This window comes from Calypte anna, chromosome 5A, assembly GCF_003957555.1.
Source record: "Calypte anna isolate BGI_N300 chromosome 5A, bCalAnn1_v1.p, whole genome shotgun sequence".
Classification (NCBI taxonomy): Eukaryota; Metazoa; Chordata; class Aves; order Apodiformes; family Trochilidae; genus Calypte; species Calypte anna.
This window is the reverse complement of record NC_044251.1, coordinates 33,654,747-33,676,722: the sequence shown is the minus strand read 5'-3', so window position 1 is coordinate 33,676,722 and position 21,976 is coordinate 33,654,747. Positions and strand designations below refer to the sequence as shown.

The 21,976-nt window shown below is 38.3% G+C and overlaps 3 protein-coding genes across 3 annotated transcripts in view; 2 read left to right on the top strand and 1 right to left on the bottom strand.

Moving 5' to 3' along the window:
- Positions 1-13,363, bottom strand: part of TDRD9 (tudor domain containing 9) — a 65,898-nt gene extending 52,535 nt beyond the window's left edge. The window contains exon 1 of the mRNA XM_030452257.1: positions 13,197-13,363. Within this exon, the coding sequence (XP_030308117.1) occupies positions 13,197-13,363 (167 nt within the window). The remainder of the gene's footprint in view (positions 1-13,196) is intronic.
- Positions 6,793-8,205, top strand: RD3L (retinal degeneration 3 like). Its single transcript, XM_030452258.1, has 2 exons — positions 6,793-7,091; positions 7,908-8,205. The coding sequence occupies exons 1-2, from the start codon at positions 6,793-6,795 to the stop codon at positions 8,203-8,205; spliced, it is 597 nt and encodes a 198-aa protein (XP_030308118.1).
- A 710-nt stretch (positions 13,364-14,073) lies between the features above and the next one.
- Positions 14,074-18,713, top strand: ATP5MPL (ATP synthase membrane subunit 6.8PL). Its single transcript, XM_030452249.1, has 4 exons — positions 14,074-14,171; positions 15,704-15,827; positions 17,618-17,638; positions 18,523-18,713. Exons 2-4 carry the CDS (start codon positions 15,704-15,706, stop codon positions 18,546-18,548), a joined length of 171 nt encoding a protein of 56 aa, XP_030308109.1. The 5' UTR covers positions 14,074-14,171; the 3' UTR covers positions 18,549-18,713.
- The last annotated feature ends 3,263 nt before the right edge of the window (positions 18,714-21,976 follow it).

The following is a 21,976-nucleotide window of genomic DNA, read 5'->3' as shown; positions in this document are numbered from 1 at the left end:
GGAACTGTGTCACATAGCTGTTTTATAGAGTAATTCACAATATCTTGCTGCCACAGAGCGCCCACCTTCTGACACGGCAAAATCTCTGCCAGCTGAGCTTTGAATTCAAACAGGTATTATTTCCTCTTAGAGGAAACACCAAGTAGTTATCACCTGCTGCTCTCAACCACCCACGAAATGGCTTCTTACCCTATTTTTGCAGTATTTCAGAAAAAGAGTTAGGGCAATTTCTCCCTGGATCAAGTACCTTCTGATGCAGATCCAACAGGATTGCACACATCTGAACAATCACAAGGTATCAACTTCCTACTTTATGCAAGCAGAGTGCAACACCACCATTATCACTCTTCTGAAACTGCTGGGACAGGGAGCACTCCTCAACATACCCAAATCCAAGATAGAGTTCTGTAGAGTTCACATATACCTCAGACCATTTGTTAAATAGGTTTTTCCAGGCATATGTTTTAAACACAAGTAAAACCTAAAAATACACTGAAGGTGTCAAAATCAAGCATCTAGTAGTTGAAAGTAACTAAACTTGACCACACAATCTCAATTTGGCAGTATTATATCCACTGTTATACATATTTCAGTGGTACAACCAATTATTTTTCATTTCCATTAGACTACAGCCTCACCAAGTGCACTGGACACACATTATCTTACAACAAAACCAGGATGTATGGTAAACATAACTTGTTCTTTTACTGTCTTACTCAACTGAGAGAGCCCTGAGCAACAGAAAGCAAACCATTTTCAAACAAAAATCTTCCACTGAGGGGTGGGGACTGAGGGTGAGAAAGGCAGGACTGTGTTCCTCATTTGTTGTAAAGACCTTGCAGAAGCATCAGTTATTTAAGCAGTAGCTGAAGACAGCTGAGAAAAAGTTTTATATAATACAAGATATATTCAACAAGACGCTCCTGGAAATGGAATATTAAGCATTTCAAGATGGGCTCACTGAAGGATGTAAGTGCTTTTGATCTTTGCCTGTCAAGCTCCAGGAAAATGAAGACATTATGACCTCAGTGATTTGTGAAAATACATCAAATTTTTTCTGTATGAATATCTGGCTATTTGCTTTCACAAAATAGGTTCTCTGCCTTCAAAAAACTGCATGAAGTAAATATACCCCAGGCTAAACAATGAATAAAGAAACTATTTAATAGCCAGTCATTAAGGATGAACATTGCTCATTCGATGCACTGAATGAAGCTCCAGTCTTGGGCAAAATCATATGCCAGTGAAAAATTGCATATGTGCATATGAAAGGAACAAACAATCTTCATTACACCATTTCTCAATGATTTAATGCTGAACTTTGGAGCTTTAATAAAATTAGAAACTTACAGAATAATGGGGTTTTTTAAAGCAAAATGGAGAAACAATCTCTATGATTAGGAACTCTCCTAAATCATCCTAACAATACAATCCTTTCAAGAAATCATTAACAAGCCATCATTAGGAGATATCAACCTACACATTCCTGGACAAACAGAAAGGGATGGAACATTTTTCTAATTAGTTTCAAACATTTGTTGACAGCAGAGGAATGACAAGATTCAGAAAATTCAAATCCATTCCAGCCATCAAGGCTTTCTAACCAGGTAAAAAGGTACATACTTCTTCTTGGGAGAGAATTAACACTGTTTCTTACAAGATAATGGGATACTTTCCTTATTCCTTAGCATGTGCTGTAATTACCATGACATTTCTCTGAGCTGTGACTGATCTTTACAGAATTGACTAGTTAAACTAATTTGGAGCATTTGAGAAAATTATTTCTATCCTGATTATTTTTTATAAGTATTTCTCACTTGAGTCGAAAGGATAATTCAGTGTCACAAACAAAATTAAATACAGCTGTAACTTCAGGGGAATTACTAGAAGGGAAAAAACAATTTAACACCAGAAATTACTGACACATCCAACTGTAAATGCTCTCAAATACACTGAAGGGTGCTTTCTTTAAATAAAATCAGCTAGAGAAAGGTTTTCCTTTTCTTCAAGCTACAGAGTGACCTCTAATAGGTTACCAAGGCCACCATAACAGGCTTGGGTTTGCATACCCAAGCAAACTTGGGTATTTGAGCATTTGAAGTATTAACCAAACCATTTCTGCACACAAGAACTGAGGAACAGAATCAACCACACAACCCCAAGCAAACTGGACAGATCATTTATTTGCCTCTTCTCAGTGCTGTTTATTACAATGCCAGTGCATACACTGAACAGAGCTAATGGTCTCTAGAAGCCATGAGTAAAAAAAGCCTTATTAAATAAACAGATGCATACAATCTTATTCCCTGAAAAAGTAACACTTCTTATGCAGCAAGCCTGACTGTATACAGAAAATATTCAGGTATGTAATGAAACTCCCATGTACTTTGTGCTTATTTATGGCTATTTTGACACCAAAAAAATCCGTTTGCAAGGGGGCTGGAGCCACTAACTTCACAGAGCAGGACTGCCCTAAGTCATTGCTTCTATCACACACACAAGCTGTTCACCTACTTAAGAGATCTCGGGGAGCGGGGGAGGAATCACTGGAAAAAAACCACTTATCTTTACAGTACTATTTTGCTGTACAATTTTAGTACAATATATACAGTAGACTGTTTCAAAGCCTCTTTTCTGAAACTAATGTGATACCTTACATAGCTGAACATTTGCCATGACAGTAAATAACTTCCCCATGTAAGGGAGACTGCTCAATACCTCAGCACCCTCACAGTGAAGAACTTCTTCCTAATTTCTAACCAAAATCTACCCTCTTCCACTTTAAAGCCACTACCATTTGCCCTATCATTATGTGCCCTTACCAAAAGTCCCTCCGTAGCTTAATGCCCGAGCGAGAAACATCTCTGTAAACCAGAACTGACAATCAGTAGGAACGGACAGCAAGAAAGAACTGATGGATATGATCCTCCCATTTACTTGGAGTTGGATGGAGGGGAGAGAGAGGAAGACATCAACACTTTGGAATACAATTTTTATTACCAAGAAGTCCACAAGATGAATATTAGCTATCAACAAGGTTTTCAAGTTTGTTCTATACATTGTTAATTAATAACCCGTGTGTCTTGCATAGGGATGCAAGAAAAGAGATTCTGTTTTATTCACTGGCTGCCACTCTGATTTACTTTTTTACCCAATCAATTTTCAATGAACATGGACTCTTGAAAGGCTGTTGTTTCAGAATGAGGCTCTTTGATGATGAATCTGGACTTGCCATACCAAGAACAGAAAGCCCACTAAAACTGTCTTACTTGATTCATAAAAGTGAGTCTGCACTTTGGCTCTTAACTCTTGCTGCTCCCTCAGCTCAATCTGAGAACGGCAACAGCACACAAACCTAAAATACTCTACAGAAAAAGAAGTTAGATTAAGAGAAAGCATAAGAAATGGTTATATGAAAAGATACCCCGATTTACCTACATAAGAGGACATATCACTTACTGTTCAAAGAAAATTATGAGAGAAACAGCATATATGTTTCAAAAATTCATTACATTTCTTGCTTCAAGAACTTGGAAAATAAAGTAAGGTTGAAGGAAAGTTGAAAAAAATAAAGAATCTTCAATTTACATTTTAAATTATATTCAGAGAAAATTAAGGCTAATTTACAGGATAAAATTGCTTAGCAAACAACTGCTCTGCTGAAGTGGCAAGGTAAAATAAGGCTTCCTAAACAACAATTACTCATCATCATATAACTAATGTTACAGTCTCACTTGGGTAGTAATGTGTTTTAGTCACTAACACCAGCAAACAAAAATTCAGAAAACAGAAATAAAAACTGTAAAAACATTGCTTTGGCATGCTACAGTAAGAAAGCCAAACTGCTAGGACTGAAACTTCTAGAAAGTTTACCGAAGTGAGTAATGAGATTAAATGCCAAAGAAAAGAGATTCAGAAGCTTAAAAGTACTTTTAAAAATACAGCAACTCAGAGTTCTCTGAATTTACAGACTTAAGGAAACTGCAAGATTCCCAGCCAAATGTTAAGGAGACGAAAACATTTTTCCATAACCATGAGAGATATAAAGATAATATAAGTGTTTCTTCCCACCCAGATTAAGATATAACAGCAGCTGTAGTTACTACTAGGACAAACTCAGAAATGCCTTCAGGGAACAGGCCCACTGTCAGCCAAAATCATACCAAAACTTCCATCCTGACACAGCACTGCAAAACCACAAGTACATTTAGGGACAATTGGATAGAATTTTAACTCCCCACAAAGCTTCCAGGACTAGCCCCTGGATGGCAAATACATAAAATACAGCTCTGCTCTGAAGAGCTGTTCCCAATGCGCTCCTCACAGGAACAGTTGTCTATTTCTGAATACAGATCCAAAATGCATAAAAAAGCAGAAACAACGAATTTTCCGTTTCAATGTTCTTCTACTAATAGATACAATTCTCAATATCCTGCCATACAATGCAACTAAAAATCTGGTTAAAAACAAACAAAAATACTTTTAGGTTTCTCATTTAATTTATTTGCAAACCTTCCAGTATGCACCTCCTTAATTTGCAAAGACACTACAATGGTTTCATACTGTATAGCAGTTTACTTTCTGATTTGATATACTGGGGGAAAAAGTGGTGACACGTTAACTCTGCTGTACAGGAGGTGGCAAGGAACATTTTCATTTCATCAGAAAATCTGCCAGGACAGTTCTGTCATCATAAACCTAGCTCCCTTCCTCTTTCACAGTACCATATACAATGCAATGTGAAAACCTTCCAGTTGAAGAGAATTAATACTGACAATTGAATTTTTCCAATGTATAAGTAGTATCAGCTTTAATAACAGCCATACACGTCACCCTTTATGTTACATGACATCTAGAACACATTCACAGAACTCCTGGTCTCCCAACAGTTCCAACACACCAGTGGAGGCAAAAAAGCAGAATTGAAAAATCCTTACAGGAGCAAAGACACTCGTTAGAACAAGAAAGAGCAGAAGAGAAGGCATTTTGTGTATCATGCCTACTGTTTAGATTAATAGGAAGAGACTCGATAACTGGAACGGAAAATGGCTGCTTCAGCGACCTTTAGTGTGCACAATGCCATCTCTGAAAATTAATCTTAAAAATGGATATGCTCGTCAAGGAAAGAGGGAGCAGGCAACTGACAGCCAGCTGAGAGAGAAGCAGAGTCTATGGTAAGAATTACAATTCTGGACTTTATATATCAATTTTGCCTTAATTTGCATCTCTTTATCATTCTATTCCTTTAATTAGATTAATGTGTCTTTTAAGGCACACCATAGGTGTTACAGACTGGCTTCTTTAAACACATTTAAAATGTTAATTAAAAATGCCAACAGCTATGCACAGTAATGAAAAAGTGTAGCACCATGAGACTGATGAAATTAATCTGAAAGAAGCATTTAATATACCAACAAAATCCCAAGCAACTGAAAAAAAGCTCTCTTCTGTCAACATTCACTTAACAAAGGCTTTAGATTATCTTCACTAGAGAAAGACTCTTCTCAGCTGTTTAAAAATGACAGTAGAACAGCCTGATCCCCCTCTAATGGGATAGAAGTCTTCCAGCATCTCAGTGGCCTGAAAGTTTAGTTTAAGGATAAAAGCAATGTGGTTATTTTTAGCACTCTCCAGGCAAAAAAATACAGCTCTAAACCATGACCTACAGCTATGCACAGCCAAGCATCACATCATACGACAACCTTAACTTTAGCTAGAAGCACATCTGTAGTTGTTTCAGACAATCATTATTCATCTCACAGCCAACAATACCATTGGATGGATTTAGCAACAAGAATTTGAAATTGTTACCATCTTTTTTTAAACTGCTCCCATCGGCAGAACTCAATTCAAAGGTAGGAGATCTTAATGGACTTTGTAGTGAGTATTTGAGAGACCATGTTAGGCTAAATGGATTACTACATCTCTCTGGCACAGAGGATGAAAAAGAACCTTAAAAGCAGAAAAGCTTAAGATGTCATATGCAGTACAGAAACCCATTTTTTCTAAGCACGGTTGGAGTAAATGAAAAAAAAACCAAAAAAAAACCCCAAGAACAAAACAACAAAAAAACCCAGCTTTTTTTTTTCCAGCAGCAGTAACAGCCTGAAAACAGGATATGCTAGAATAAAAGACCTTCAAGCAAACTCACCTGAAACAACACTGTTCAGAGACAACTGCAAAGGTAATTTAGGTTATTTTATTCCTATTAGCATGCTTGTGTCTGCATGATTTGTAATGAACTGCAATTTAAAAGCCTATTCCACCAGGTTACTGTTTCCAGGTTATGTAAAATGGAATATATTTAAAATAAAAATTTATGCAGAAGCTCTAAAAACTCAAAGAGTTCTAGCACTTAACTTTATTTAATTACTTTTAAACATGAACGGGTTACTTCCAATTTTGGGGGTTTGTTGTTTTGTTTTTTTCTGTTGTTTTGGGGAGGGGTTCTTGTTTGGTTGGCTTCAGGTTGTTCTGCTCTGTTTTTTAAAGTACACATTCTATGAGAATGAAAAATGAAGTATTTCCAGAGTGACAGACATGCGCTTTTAAATCCTGTAAACTTTGCAGTTGTGTGAACCCAGAAAATGTTACAAAATGCAAGGCTTTTCAGATTTGTGGCTTAGAAATCATTGTTACCACTACTTATATTGTACTGCAAAATATTTTAGATCATTAATCAAGTTTCCTTTAAATATTCATCTGCTAAAAAAGAAGCCTACAAGGATAAATACTATGGGCCAGACATAAATAAACAAAGTTATTTTTTCCCTCTTCCTTCACAGCTTAAAAATGCCACTCTTCGGTTGGATGAAATGGTCAAAAAATGATTCCTATAAACCCTCAAGACATCCTGGATCAGAAGTAGTTACAAAAACCCTACTGAGGGAACTGAAATGGCACCTGAAAGAGCGTGAAAGATTAGTCCAAGAGATTGAAAATGAACAAAAAGTCCAGAAGATTGGCATGGATTACAACTGGTTGAAGAACTACCAAAATCCTCAAGCAACAATTCCAGCTACTGAGCAAAGGCAGCTTGAAGTTCTGTGTTCACAAATCCAGCCTTGCCAAACAGGAACTGTTCTCAGCAGGTAACCCTTTCATGTTTCTCTGAGTACTGCATGATAATTAAGGGGTTTCTTCTACCGAATCTCTGATCTTTCTTCTAAAGTAACAATGACAAGCGACTTGAACACATTTTTACAGGTGTTTCAGCAATTACATCTTTAATATGTTGTACCTGAAGGAAGTTTTAAGTCAGGATTTTCCTGACCTAATTCAAAACAAAGGAAGTCTCACATGGTTCAACATGTGACCTCTCATTACTCTGAGCTTCTCTCTTGTCACTTATGCCCAGTATGTATTAAATAGTAACCCAACAACCAAAAACTCAAACAAAAGCACTAATGAAATGCCCTGTGACTCACAAACACAGCCTCACTGTCCCAAATACCTGAAAGCTTATAAAACTAAAATCACTGGGGGAGGAAAAAAATCCCTTTCCTTAAAAACAAACAAAATCCCACATTTTACAAAGAGAACAATCTCCTACCACCTGTATATAAATTCATTTTTTATGTAGAAATGTAGAAAGGACATGTATATGTAGAAAGGACATAACAAACCCATGTGCCTTTTAAAGCCCTGAATATACCTACAAGCAAAGTCAGTTTAAATCAAGCTACCCACAAGGGCCAAAAAAAAAAAATTTCCTCATAATAGCTGGCCCACATCCAGCATTGTTTGAGCTCTTTTCCTCTTACAATCTTTTGGGGGAGGTGTATGGGGAAATGTGGCAGCAAGGAATAAATACAGTCATTTCCTCCTCCTTCCCTTCCCCTCAAAAGACCAGAGAGGAAACTGTTTTCAATGCTGATGATTAGATTTTGGTTTTTGTTTGTTTCTAGATTTCGTGAAGTTTTGGCAGAAAATGATGTATTACCATGGGAAATAGTCTATATATTCAAACAAGTTTTAAAAGATTTTCTTACCACTCTTGAGAGAGAAAACCACCAAGACCAACTGGTAGATGCATGGAATACAAATTGCTCTGAACATTGCACCCTGCGTGGAGACAGTTCTAACAAACTGGACAAAGATGAAATCCCCACAGTTTCAAGTTATGTCGACAAAAACACACAAAGCATGTTTCCCACCTTCTCCCACAGAATCTGGAATCTACCCTATTATTACCCATCAAGTTAAATTGGTAAATTTATTTTAAAAAAATACGTAATCGCTCTGCATTCCTTTTTCTTGACTGCCTTTCCACACACACAGGACTAAGAAACCTGACATGCTCCCTTTTCCCCAAGTTCAGAAATTAAAATGCTTGATTATAGCTAGTATGCAGTATACAACTTTATATATGAACTCTTATTTTAACATTATCTTAAAGATGTTGTGTTTGAAGATACCTTTTAACAAAAAATGTAGATGTTTCTCAAAAAACCCTGACATTTTCATTTTTAGCTAGATGTGTGCACTTCTAGACATACAGCTAGGCGTATTTAAACAAGAAATGACTGCATTCTGTATTTTGAAACAGCATCAATCTATGAAGTGTTGGGCAAAAACTTCTGTATTTGTCACATAGCTTTTAGACTGTATAGGAACTTTATAATCAATGGCTTACTATAGTATCAGTTGTACTAAATAAACTGGTAAATACTATTTGAAGCTAAACCTATTTCTTTACTTCAAGAATAAGTTCTAAAATGAGAACAATGTCAGAAATTAGAACACAGCATATGTACCCTTTCTGTATTTTTTCAAACTGTGCTCTGCACATGCTGAAATACTGCGGAGATAGACAACTAAATTAAAACATTGGTTATTTAACAGCATTGAATAACTAGCTCTCTACACTTTTAGAAGTTAATGTATTATATATCAAAGTGTTATTTCTTCATTTAAATTATAAAAAATTTTCCTGAAAGACGGAATGTAAAAATTTGGATCAAATCAGACAGTACTTTTCTAGAACAGCAAGAGAGTCAATAGATAATTTCCAAAGCAAGAGGTGGTCTTTTTAAATATAAGTAAAACCAAATTTCATGGTTTTTGGTTGCCATCACCTATCACTGTGGGTTCATAATAGTGTCTCACAAGACGGATCAGATATGTAGCAGTTATGGACCCAGCAGACAATCAGAGCAGAAAATCAATGAAAACATACGCCACAACTCTATTTCCTGCATTTCCAATTGGGCTCCCATCATCGTATTCTAACAAATTTTTCAGTGTCTTATGTAACCTCTTCACATCCAGATTTCCTTTTAATCTGTCTGCCACATTATAAAAATGAGGAAGACTTAAGACAGACCAGATCACAAAATGCACTATTTTTCTAAGACAGAGGAAAACTGCATCCTCTAGTATTGCCTTCAAATATAGTGAAGATGAAACTCAGATTTCCTTGCGCTGGTAACACAATGTGGAAAGTATGTTCCACAGTTGTACACCCCACCCAAGAAAGTATTTACTAGTTCAATGAAACAAATAGCACAGTATTTTCATAAAAGATAAAAAATACTACTAAAAAAAACTTTGTAAACCTCTTGATCTAGATAACTTTTCTGGCACAGAAGTGGAACATAACATACACAGAAGGCTAAACAATCAGAACCCTGGCACACACACACCTCACTGAGAAAGCACTAAAGGACAGGGAGCAATTCAGTTCCTACTGAATTAGAATAATAAAAAATGCAGTTCAATACCAAAAGGAACCAGACCCTCAAACTAAATGCACAAAACATGCAAACTCATTATTTCTGCTCTGAAAGATGGCCTAAACTCTTCACCCTCCTTTTCTGCGGCTTTCAGTGTGTGGACAAATAAAAGAGCTCATCTTGACCCACTCTGCCTTACTGATGCAGAATAAAGATTATCAGTTTATTTTCATGCAATGAAAATTTATTTTCTAAACAATCCAGATATGGATCCCTGCATGAGAGCAGGATGGTTGGAAAGAAAGGTTTTCTCTCAGTGATAAAGTTCCCTAAAGAGTTAAAACTTGAAATACCTTTTTTCCACAGGAAAGAGAGTAACAGGTACTGAGGATATATAAAAGACATAAGCAGAATTACTATTACATTGAGAATTAACATCCACAGTGCCAGTTTCAGAATTTTTTTTATTTGTTCAAATGTATAAGATTGCAGCAATGGTAATTCACATACATCAGTTCCTTAAAACAGTATCTTCACAGCTTTCTATTGGAAAATAGGTGGGAAAAAATGCCCCAAAAAATAGCTTCCAAATTTTAATTTATGGAAAACAGCAGACCAGTAAACATACAAAGTCCACTTACCTTTATTATCAACAAAAACAGGAAAAAAGAAAAAAACAGGCCCATAAGATGATAACCATTCTTCATAACTTTCATTTTAATATAAGCAAGTGACTGCACCTGCATTTTAAGTCAAGAAACAAGTAACGTCAACTAAACATACACTAAAAGGCAGTCAATGAATAACAGTGGGGAAAATTATCTAGGAATCACAGCTAATTCAATGGTAAATTGCAGCATCATGCAGAAGAAACACACAAAGTCTTCCCTGCTTTTATAAGCATCCTTTATTGATAAAACTGATACTAAGGTACTGCATCCAGTTCTAATATCTGCACTTGGAGGGGAAAGACAAGGACAAACCAAACTGGGAACTGGAGAGAGTAAAGGAAAAAAAAAAATTATTTAAAGGCTGATAAAAAGCCATCCACTAAGACCTCACTGTCCCATTTTTTTTCAAATACAGAAATGAGAGGTGAACTTCAGGGAATATGAGCACTTTCACCTGATGAAAGGATCATATACTCTAGTTAAAAACCAGAGAAAAACATACAAAAAACAAGGGTGTAAGAGCAAGACAACAAACTAAACATGTTTCAGAGAAATCTGCTAGGTTTACAGCAACATGCTACAAAGAGACTCCATACTTCAGTCTGCCCACTAAGACAAGCTATTTTCTGTAATTTAGCTTACACTTAAGATTTCATCTACATGACAGAATGTTAGGGGTTGGAAGAGACCTTGAGAGATCAAGTCCAACCCGCTTCCAGGGTAGGATCACATAGTGTAGGCCATACAGCAACACATTCAGCAGGTTTTGAATGTCTCCAGAGAAGGGAAGTCCATAATCTCACTGGGTACAGACAGAAGTAACACGGTAAAAAAGTCATCACTTCCCTGCTGACCATTGCTGTCTGAGAACCCACCTGTTTTTTCAAGCCCTTTCTATATATGGCCTCCGAGCTTTGCATGAGGTGATCACAATCTATCTTGTTCCTTCTATTAACCCAGCTGGTATTTCTGATGCAGGCAGGCAGCTGACACTAAGCAGTGACAGAAAGGTAATCAAAAGGCAGCAATGTCTCCCACCTACACAGGTGTCAGACAGAACAGTGCTCAGTGTGTTTTTAGCCAAATAAGCTGGGTATAAAAAAGGGCTAGCTTGGTGAAAACTAGAGCTATGAAATGGAAGAAAGAAAAGTTTTGCCTCCAGAAAAGGTGGTTGATTGCTTTAATGTGAGCCACAATTGCACTCATAACAAGGAAGGATTTAAGAGTCTCAGTTTCTTTTCATTCAGTTAAACATAATGAGAGGAATTAAAAAGTTAATTAATAAGCCAGTTAAACAAAATTGCAACCACAATTTCTAAGAAATAACTATTTCCTTAACAAACTCAATTGCTAATACTGCTATTCTATGGGTTGCACTACGAGACAATATTAAAAGCCTTGAAAAATGAAATAACATTGGTAAAGGCAGAGAACGCATTCTGTATCACTTTTTAAAGGCAGACATGAGGCTTTTAGATCCCATTAGACAGTCTCTAACATTTTTTTGAGAATATCAGCTATTACACTTCTGTGCATTACCACACCCATTATTACTGTTACAAATTGGGTATTAATCCTACACATGCTTACATACAAATTTAGACAAAATAGGTAGGAAGGCAGTCACCATGAGTAACTGTGTATCCAGCTTGAAATAAACAAATATTTGAAATAGTTTTGATTTTGTTTTTTCCCCAAAAACATACCAGGAGTTTTAAAGGAAATATTAACTGCTATGCTACAAGCAGCCTAAACAAAAGGAGATAAATTGATTTCCGCTCTTCACATTCTTTAAGAAGAGAGTGAATAAACTCTAAGTGTTTCCTACTCGAATCTTAATTTTCTCAAGGCTCTTCAAGTTCTGTAAAAACTCTGCAAGCGTATGAATTTTCCCAGAACTGTGAAGCACTATAGAAACAAAACACAGCTAAGCAAACACACCTTCCTATACAGGTTCTTTTCATTTCACTGCAGCAGCACACACATACACGTAACACCTATGTTACCTGTACACAAAAAACCACATATCAGCTGATGTGGGAACATCAGAGGGAGGAAGAGCAACAGGTAAGTCAAATTTTCACAAATCTGTAGCCTAACAAACTTTCCAACAAAGCTATAGGGCAGGTAGTACCTACACAGTATTAAGAAAATCTGCTTACAGACTTTGATATAAAGGACTAACCTATTCAAAACATAGTTAATTCCAAATAACATATTGAAGCACCTGTAGTTAAAGTATTTACATACAGTATAATAGCTCTTCAGCATTCAATGATGAGCCCCTCAAAACCACACAAAGAAGTAACTATGAAGTGTAAAAGATCAGTTAAAATCAGCAGCAGTGCTTACTGAATTAATCGCTAAATGCAAAAGAGCAGTCTGTGAGAATATTACTCCGTAATAATCAAGTTTACTCTTGCATCTCCTTTATCACTTCCCACTACCAAAATTCCTAAGCTACATGTCTGAATCCAAGTAAACCAGCCCTTTTCTAACTGTTCCACAGTTTTTCAGCAGCACTTGTTAGGACTTCAGAGAAAGCAAACATAGCACGTCTAGCGATGACAAACCCAAGAGCATTAACTGCTAATTCAGGAAACAACTGCGAACACACAAAAACACACCCATTCACGCCTGACTACACACACAGGCATTACCGAAGGTGTTAGGCTGGAATCGAACGACCGCCCCACCTCAACCGAGGCAGAAGGCAGCCCAGATCCAGTGGGAACGCCCTGCGGGGCCGTGGGCACACACCGCAGAAGGCGAGGCCCCCACTGCCCCTCACTGCGGCCCTGAGGATGCTCCACTCGCTGCCAACATCAGAGGCCCAGCGCCCCGCACTCACCCCGTGGGCTTTAAAGGTTCCCGTGCAGCAGGAGGGTCTGGGGAGCGGCAAAGGGGACCGCGCAGGGGCCCGACCTGCACCTCCTCGCCCAAGAACTCGACGGCGGTGACGGCTTTGCCGATGGTGAACCACTCCCGGAGCTGCTCCCCGCTCAGCTTACGCAGCATGATGGCGGCGACACCTCGCGGATGGCGGCACGCGGCGCCCCTCTTCCCGCCCGCGGCACGGCCACGCCCCTGGCACGTGACCCAAGGGCCGGCGCCTCGCGCTGCGGCGCCATCCGCGGTGAGGCCGCTCCGGCCCCGGGGTTACCGCGGGGTATCCCGATCCTTCATCCCTCCTGTGCTCGTCCCAACCTACGGTTCCCTCCCTTCTCAGCCACGAGAGGCGCGGGGCTGTCATTTTCTCCCTCGCACCTACATAACAATGCCCCAGAGCTGCTCTGGAATCCCAATCCCCTTGTTCCCCCCCCGTCCCGTGGAGGAAGAGACCCGCCAGCACGTAGCTGCCTCAGCCCGCATGGAGCGAACCCAGCGGGTGCCTCCCCGTCCTCCCGGACACTCTGTGCCCCAAGCGACACGCTCGCCACAGCCCCTTCCCGGCATTGTTCCGTGCGCAGGACGCGCGCTGCGCTCCCATCTCAGGAAGCAGCAGCGAGGCGCAGCTCGGGCACAAGGCTGCGGTAAGGCGGGCCCTGGGGATGAGTGCTGCTTTCAGCAACAACGGCAACTCCGGCGGAGGGGGCGCGGGGCCGTGACCCCGGGGATGGGCTGCGGGGCACGGGGAGCGGCAGCGCGGCGCGGAACCGGCCGGTCCAAGCTCCTCCGGAGCCATAGGGGGCGCTGCACGGCGGCGCCTCTCGCGGTGCGAGGTGCTCGCTGGTTCTTGCGCCATTCCCAGCATCCCCCGCGGCGGTAGCGGAGCCCTTCCCCGTTCGGTGACCTTCGCTGCCGGCCGCGATCTCCCGGTGTCACGGTGCGTTGAGGCCCAAGCCGGGCCTGTGGGCCCGCTTTCAGCGGTGTCTCGGGGAGGCGGTTGTGGCACGGCCTGGGAAAAGAAGCGGCGCTTGAGCTCTGCCGTTGCGCACCGCTTCCCGCTGTGTGGGGAAGGAGCTGCGTGGGCCAGGCCCCGGGTGGGCGGGTTGCCTGGGCTGCGGTGGGGTCGTGGCGGAGAGGTCAGCGAGGTGTTCCGGATAAAGTGCAAAAAAAATAATTAATAAAAAAGGCCTGAACAATGTCGCGCCCACGGAGGCCTTGGGGATCTGTCTGCCGGGTTTTAGCAGTGTGTTAACTGGAAATAGAATTGCGTATTCTCGGGGGTTTATGGTGGTGGGAGAATCTTTTCCTTGCTCCTGTTAAGTCTCTGTGTTAGTTGTGTTTTGATATTTTGCTGCAGCAGAATTGCTGTTCGTCTGAAACGGCAAATACTGCAAACTTTGGGGGAGGTGCAGTGTTCGTGTATTGGTGAAAGCACAGCAGTGTTTCAGGAAATCTGGCCACGATAATGAATTTGATTGAAAGGTCTGGCCATAAACAAGTAAAGCTAAGTGTTTGGCTATGCATTAATTACCATGAAGATGCTTTCATTCTTTAAGAAGCACCAAGATTTTTCCTGTTGTTTTGACACTGGCTACCCGTGCACCCTTTTCTCTTAGATGCTTGACAAAGGGTGATTTACATTTAATTATGGCAGATAAGGTTAAATCTGTTTGTTTCCTGGATGTCTGATTTACCAAAAACTGTCCATATGCCTTCAGGTATTGTAGGTGCCTTCAGTGGGTTGTAATAAGTGACTTTACTGGTGTTAAGTGATGTGAGACAGTAGAACATACAGTATTTCAGTGGAGTGTGGTGCAAATGTGTATTAACATGTTGAATGGGACTTTGGGTAAACTTTATTTTAAAACCTCTTAAAAGTTTTCTTTTTGTCCAACAAGGCTGTATAGACAAGAAAAGATACAAACATGTATAGGCTTCTTGTTCTTGAGGCATATTTTGAAAAGTAAAATATTCACAGTAAATCATGAATTCAGTAGATTAGCAAAATTTATTCTGCTGTCTTTAATAGAAATTAACATGCTGGGTGAGACATTTTAGCTATGGGGAGGGAAAGGAGGTAGTGCAAGGAAGGAACCTCCCTAGCTTGTCTGGAACAAGGTTTTCTTAGAGAATCTTAAAATATTTTTAAAAGCTGTGATTGATAGGGAGAAAGGAGTCTAGCTATTGCTACTCTGTAAATGCTTTATTGAGTTGTCATTGAACCATTTCATCAGGTATAATTTATGAATTTTTTTATTGCCTTAACCTATTAATTTTGACCTTAACTCTGAATTTTCATTGCTTTGCTTCACAATAAATACATTTACATGCTTGGGGATCTTTTTTAAATTGTAAACTGCTGCTGATACGTATCAGGAGTATGTAGACAGATAAATACATCTATATTAAACATAGGTATGAATACAGTTGCACAACTCACTGTGGAAAAAAACTTCTTGTAATTTTCAGATGGTGCAGACAATGCTTCCAAAGTCATTGAAAGCCATGAAGTTTTACTTCACTACCGTGTATCAAGAAATATGGGTTGGTGTAGCATTAACAGCTTATGCCTATTACAAAATTTCATATGGTGGTAAGTTATACATTACAGTCTTAATGAGCTGTTACTTTATATATAAGGTTTATAGATGAGAATACCCTTAACAGTTAGAAATCAGTCATTGAAAATATCCAACAAGTAAGAAATTAACATTCTTACTTAAGGCTAAGTGTTTGCCATAGAAATTCAGAAGTATTAACATGCTCAGTGTAGAAAGTTACACAGAGAAACATACTCAAATACCACTGCAGCTGTGCCACTATTACAAAGATTAGGTAATAAAAGAGTTGGTTTTAAAAATACACATCTAACTTGTAACTTCCAGCAAGAGCTGTCTGTAGATCTGTCCTAAAGGGAAATGTACTGGAACCTATTTTAACTAGAATTTTTTTTAGAATCCTTATGTTTTGGAGTTTTTGCTCAAAAAAAAATGTGGTCATTAAAAAGTTTTGCCATGTGAACTTGTGAAAGTTAAAGCACTTACTTTATTTTTGGATGGTACATCTGAAAATGTGAAGAATATCACTGAACATTAACATCTGTTACTTGGGGATATTGTACTGCTTCCTTGGAGGAAGAAACAGAACATCTAAAATATTAAATTTGAGTGGGCAGGAACCTCAAAGTACATGGGTACATGGTGTCTTAAAACTCCTTCAATTCAGCTGGTGCCAAAAGTGAAACCTTTACTACATGTCATGAAGAAATGTTAGGAATTGCAGACAAAGTTGGGAGACAAAGGAACTCCTCACTGTGGACACAGCTGAGGGATGTTACCTCAACATTTCTTGAGCTTTGTCCAACCAACTTGCAGCCTGTCCAAAACTGTTACACTATGCTTACAAGCTTTATTACATAGGTAAACAGAAGTAGTTGAACAGCCAGAGAGAAAACAAGTAGTGTAACTTGCTTTAATTTCTTTCTTTCAAAGAGAATTCAAAGTTGACAGACTGTTTCAAGTTTGTGTTCATGTCACGCTACTTCTATTTTCATTTATGACTTAAGTAATAGATGTGGCAATGTAGGGTTTTAAGGGCCAAAACTTTGATATAGGGCAACCATATGCTACACATTATTTAAAAGTTAAAATGGCTTTTAGTAGATTTAGGCCTTTCCACAGTTTGGGGAACAGTTTTGAAAATAATACATGTATTTATAGAAGAGTGTGTTGTAGAATAATGTAGATTGGAAGGGATCTCTTGAGCTCACCTGGTCCAAGCCACAACTTAAGGTAGTTAGATAAAGGTTGCTCCTGGCCTTAATAATTATAATTCAAATTAGTATTTCCAAGGGTGGGGATTGCACAACCTCTTACGACTGTCTTCCTTATGAAGAATTTTTTCCATCTGTTTTTGTCTGACCACTGTGAATGAGTATTTTAGGACAACAATTACAAGGGGAATGTAAAGCTATTTAATTTACAAAGGAGGATTTTAAAGCAACCTGCATTCTTATCACTTCAATTTACCTCCATATGTTGTGTGTGTGTGTGTGTGTGTGTGTGTATATATATATATATACACACCCCATATATTGTATAAAATAGCACCTTTCTGTATAGCTTCTTTTGAATTACAGGAGGAGTCTTGATGGCTGCAGTTTCTAAATGCATGGTCTCTTAACCAATGAAAAAACCCAAGTTTTACAAAATTAAAATGTTTACTGACATATACCAAAGTACATGTTATACACTTCCTAAATCTTGTTCAAGCTAAATTAGCACATCATAAGTAGCATAATTTAATTGAAGTTTATCTGCAAAAAAAAAAAAACAACTATCTTTTTTAACTGTCATTGTTCAGCTTGTATTTTCTTTTTTTCAGGTAAAAAAGCAGTGGCAGATAGTAAGTATGAAATACCTAATACCGTGTTGCATTTTTAAGGGAGTGTAGTGAAAATTAGCTCACCATATTTTACATAACTTTGGGATTTGTTTAAAGACTGCTTTAAAATACATAGTTTTGGTGGTATTGATGGTTTTATAGCCTAGAAACGTGTGAATCTGCATAGATGCTACCTCTGTCTTAAATTGTCCCTTGTGTAGGGTTTAGGAGCAGCATGGAAGTTGCATGCCTTTGTTGAGGGGGAGGAATGGTTTTAAATAGTGGTCATTCTTTTATATTAAAAAAAAAAAACAAACCCCAACAATTTAATGGAGTTTCTTAAGTCAGTACAGTCTCAAGAGTTGCTGCTACCTTAGCTGAGAAGAATGAAATTTAAACTTGCATTTTGAACTTGTATTTTTATATCTTATAGAAAGTAGTGGCTAGATATTTACAGTTTCATTTGACATCACATGGGAATTTATTTTTTCATGGTCTGCTGTATCTTAGCTTTCTGCACCAGAATTAGAAGCCCATTTGCTGCCACTTGAATTTGTATATGCAAACATGATTTACGTTTTAAAATGTGTAATTAGTGTAAATACTGCCCAGTAGACCTACAGATGATAGCATAAACAAACCCTAATATAGAAAGAACCATACCAAGACTGAGGATGAATGCATGTTTGCCAGTAATAATGCCTTAAAATTTTGGAAAGAGGATTTTTAATATCAGCCAAGTTTATGTATGTAGTTTGAGGATTTTGTAGTGTTTGACAGGATAGTTGAATCTGACAGCTCTTGTGCTCAGGTGTAGATGCAGTTGTCTGTTCTAGGTTCTGAACTAGGTGCCTGAACTGATCAGCTCTACTGTTTGAACAGTCTAAATTGTGTCTTTGTTTCAGAGTCCTCTGGTGGTGGCCATCATTAAAGGCATCTTCTCTTCTTGGGAGTATGAGTTCGTGGTTTGCCATCTTTGTAAATGAAGAAAATGACAACCATAGGGAACTCTAAAACTTTACCTGATCCATCTGCTGTAATTAGAGAAAGAATAAATCTGTTGAGCAACGAGGAATTAAATATGTTGGACAAAGAATTCTGGAGTGTAATATTAACCTAATTTCTAGAATAACTATGTTTTGTTTTCTACAGGTCTTTCAAGTACTTTGAAAAAGACTACATTTCTGTAACTAAACTTCTTAGTAGAATTGGAATGTAAGAATTGTAAGGATGCTATTCTTACAATAGCATTAAGCCTCTTTTTTTTCCCCCAACGGTACCTTTTTTGGCTAGAACCTTTGAAACTTCATATACTTTTAAATTGTCATTTAATAGTATACCAAGTATGAGAATTCTCATCTTTTTGGCAGTTTGTGGCGCAATAAATAAGGGTTCAGAAAGTTCTTAATACCTTTCATTTTTATAAAGACTTCTTAGTTCTACAAGGGTTAAAAACAGAAGCTCTATTGTTATTAAAACATGTAAAGCATTCACAGAGGTTTTTTAGAAGTGCATTCTTGGCAACTACCTTTTTTGTCTTTCATATTCAGTAGAGCTAAGGAATTACTTGGAAAGGTTCTTCCTTTAGTCACAAATTTTGCAAAGTAATAACATGTCCGTGTTGTATGAGAAAGTTCATATGACATGGACCCTCATCTGACACTTGTGTTTAAGAAAATCCCAGAATTTAAAGGGAAGAAGGAAATCACACACTCTGGCAACAGTTAATACAAGCATAAACAAACACTTAACTGACTTCAAAGAGATTTCCTTTTTACTGAAAGTTTAGAAAATACTACAAAGATGGATCATTAGTGGTTTTTGCAGACAGCTTTTAAAGTAGCTCCATGAGGAGTGTGCTACTTTTAAGACTTCAGGAACCTATTCTATCTTATGAAAATCAGTTTTCAGAACTGTACATACTGAATCCTGTACCAAGGATACATAGTGTATAAAACCCAAATTGGACTTGATGTTTTGTTTATATTTAGCCTAATCTGCTTTTGAGAAGATTAAGAGGTTTAGGTAATTTTAATGACTTAATGCTTACGTACATCTTTTTAATTACTTCACTGAAATGTCTTTCAGCTTGATTAAAATTTTGGTTTCAAGGCTGCAGGATCTGGCCATAACTTAAATATTTTGTATTTTAATACAAAATATTGTAGTCAATTTGCTATTGCTTGATATATTGATGTTTGGTATTGCTTGATAACCTTACCTTCTGATGGTAAACATTGCAAACACTGTCTTGCCCTTAATTTCAAAATATATATGTCTGCTTAAGCTTAACAGCTGTACCTACCATAAGCAGCATATTACCAGTGATGTTTCTCCGGAAGCTTTTTATAAAAAGGAAGATAAAGCTTTACTCAATTTGAAAAGAATAGGTGACATCTCTTTTTCATGCATTCTTGATGTGTTTTCTGCCTTCCACAGCCTCCCTTGTTGCATCTTTCCTTGATATGCTTTAGCTGAGACTTCTGATTTCTGTATGGGTTTCTCAGTGTCTCCTCATCATGGGAGAATAAATGAGAAATAAAAATAACTTTCTTTTCATAAAGCCAAAAGCATTCAGAAGAAGGGAACGGAGAACAAGAACTAGAAGAAAATGGAGCTTCAAATGAACAGATATTAGGCCAGTGATGATTACAGAGTTGTTGTAGAGTTAATGAGTGGCTCATATTGAAAATTTATGCCAGGTAAAGAGCTATATGTTTATTTGTAATGCAAATCTATGATCACTACATTATAGTTCCTAAGATACTACACATACTTCTAATGACCTGCTTTAGCAATTTTCAATTACAGAGCTAAGGAAAATGAACTAGGGGAAAAAAAAACATTAATCATTGCAGGATTAGCTCACCTGAACTAGAACTTAGCACACGAGACTGAGTTACATCAGTGTGCTGTCTGATCTCCTGGTTGGTAACTGAAAAGCAAGAGGGGCTTCTGCTAATCTGCCCTTGGGACACCCTTAGCTGCACTTACAGGTAAATGTAACCTGCTTAACTCTGAAGGCTTCTTTATATCTGACTTGCGTGATTTTCTGTTAGGGAAAGAAAGTACATTTAGGCAGCAATGTCTGGTTATGAATCCTACAAATGCCATGGAAATGCTATCAGCAACTGGTTCTTCCATTAGTGCATCTCTGTCAGAACTTTCTGTGAAGGTTGCAGAATATTCCTTCTTGTTTGTGATTCTTAACGCACAAATTTCTGCAAGAGATGAGGGAAGTAAAACTGGTATTTCTGTTTAAATAGACATTTAAATTGTGTTTAGATGAGTAGGATTCAAAGGAGGAAATTAACTTTTAGTCAGTGGCTTGAGTCAAAACCAGAAATCAACACACCCAGAATGTGTAACACCTGTAGTACCATTTATATACTTTCTGCTCCTTTATGCTGAAGCATACCAGGAAGACAATAGAGGGAAGTTAGCTAAGGCATTGTGAGTTCCATTCCTTCTGTACAGTGAGGTGTGAAAGGAGTAATTGGTTTTCTTTGCAGCACCAGCATCTGGAGTGTAGCCCCGGGTAGAGAGGCACTATAGAGGAGTACCCTTGAACTGAATACTCTGATTATAGCATATGTGCCTTTTTTTCTCATGTAGTCAGGGTGATTTCTAAAGCTAACTTAACTACACAGACAAGCCTCAGCTCCTGAAAAAAACCCCCCACATTGTCTATGCAAATGACTATTTAAGATGAGGGCTTTTATCCGTGGAGGTAATACTCATCATGATTCACAATTAAACACTGGTGAGGGAAATGCTTACTGCTCATTAACAGATCGTGCTGTTTCAATTTGGCTGCTCACTCTTTATATTGCTGCCATTTTTTTAAATGAGAGGATTAAACTTTGTGTAGTAAAATACAAATTCATCAATTGCATTTTTCATGTTTTGCCTGTGATAAGGCATCAGCAATGACACAAACTGTTTACTACCTTACTTGTTAGTGGAACAACAAACTCCTGTAGGGGCTGAGAAACCTCATCCAATTACTGCAGTGCCATCTTCATTAAGTTTTGCTGTGGCACTGGTATTTTTTTACAAAATCAATACAGAACATGAAAGCAGGGATCTGTATCAGTAATGACAACACCAATGCAAGACTTGGGCCTTTTACAGTACAAGTTTTTCTGTACTTGCCTCTTCATACCAGGTCTAACTTATGGCTAGGATTTCTCATTGTGAATCTCTCTGAGATTACTAGAGCATCTGCAAATCTACAATTAGGAATGTGAGAGTATCCCCTGCATGCTAATGAAGTATTGTGGAATACTCCAGAGGAACAGCAAAACACAGCCAAGGAAACATTAGTCATGGGGCCCAACCTACTTAACCTCTTTAATG

What these genes read in the sequence shown, in the direction of transcription:
- RD3L (XM_030452258.1), top strand. Translation starts at nt 6,793, where the DNA reads ATGCCACTCTTCGGTTGGATGAAATGGTCAAAAAATGATTCCTATAAA. An exon ending in ACAGGAACTGTTCTCAGCAG is followed by an intron (nt 7,092 to 7,907) that starts GTAACCCTTTCA and finishes GTTTGTTTCTAG; the next exon opens with ATTTCGTGAAGTTTTGGCAG.
- ATP5MPL (XM_030452249.1), top strand. Translation starts at nt 15,704, where the DNA reads ATGGTGCAGACAATGCTTCCAAAGTCATTGAAAGCCATGAAGTTTTAC. An exon ending in TTACAAAATTTCATATGGTG is followed by an intron (nt 15,828 to 17,617) that starts GTAAGTTATACA and finishes TCTTTTTTTCAG; the next exon opens with GTAAAAAAGCAGTGGCAGAT. An exon ending in TAAAAAAGCAGTGGCAGATA is followed by an intron (nt 17,639 to 18,522) that starts GTAAGTATGAAA and finishes TCTTTGTTTCAG; the next exon opens with AGTCCTCTGGTGGTGGCCAT.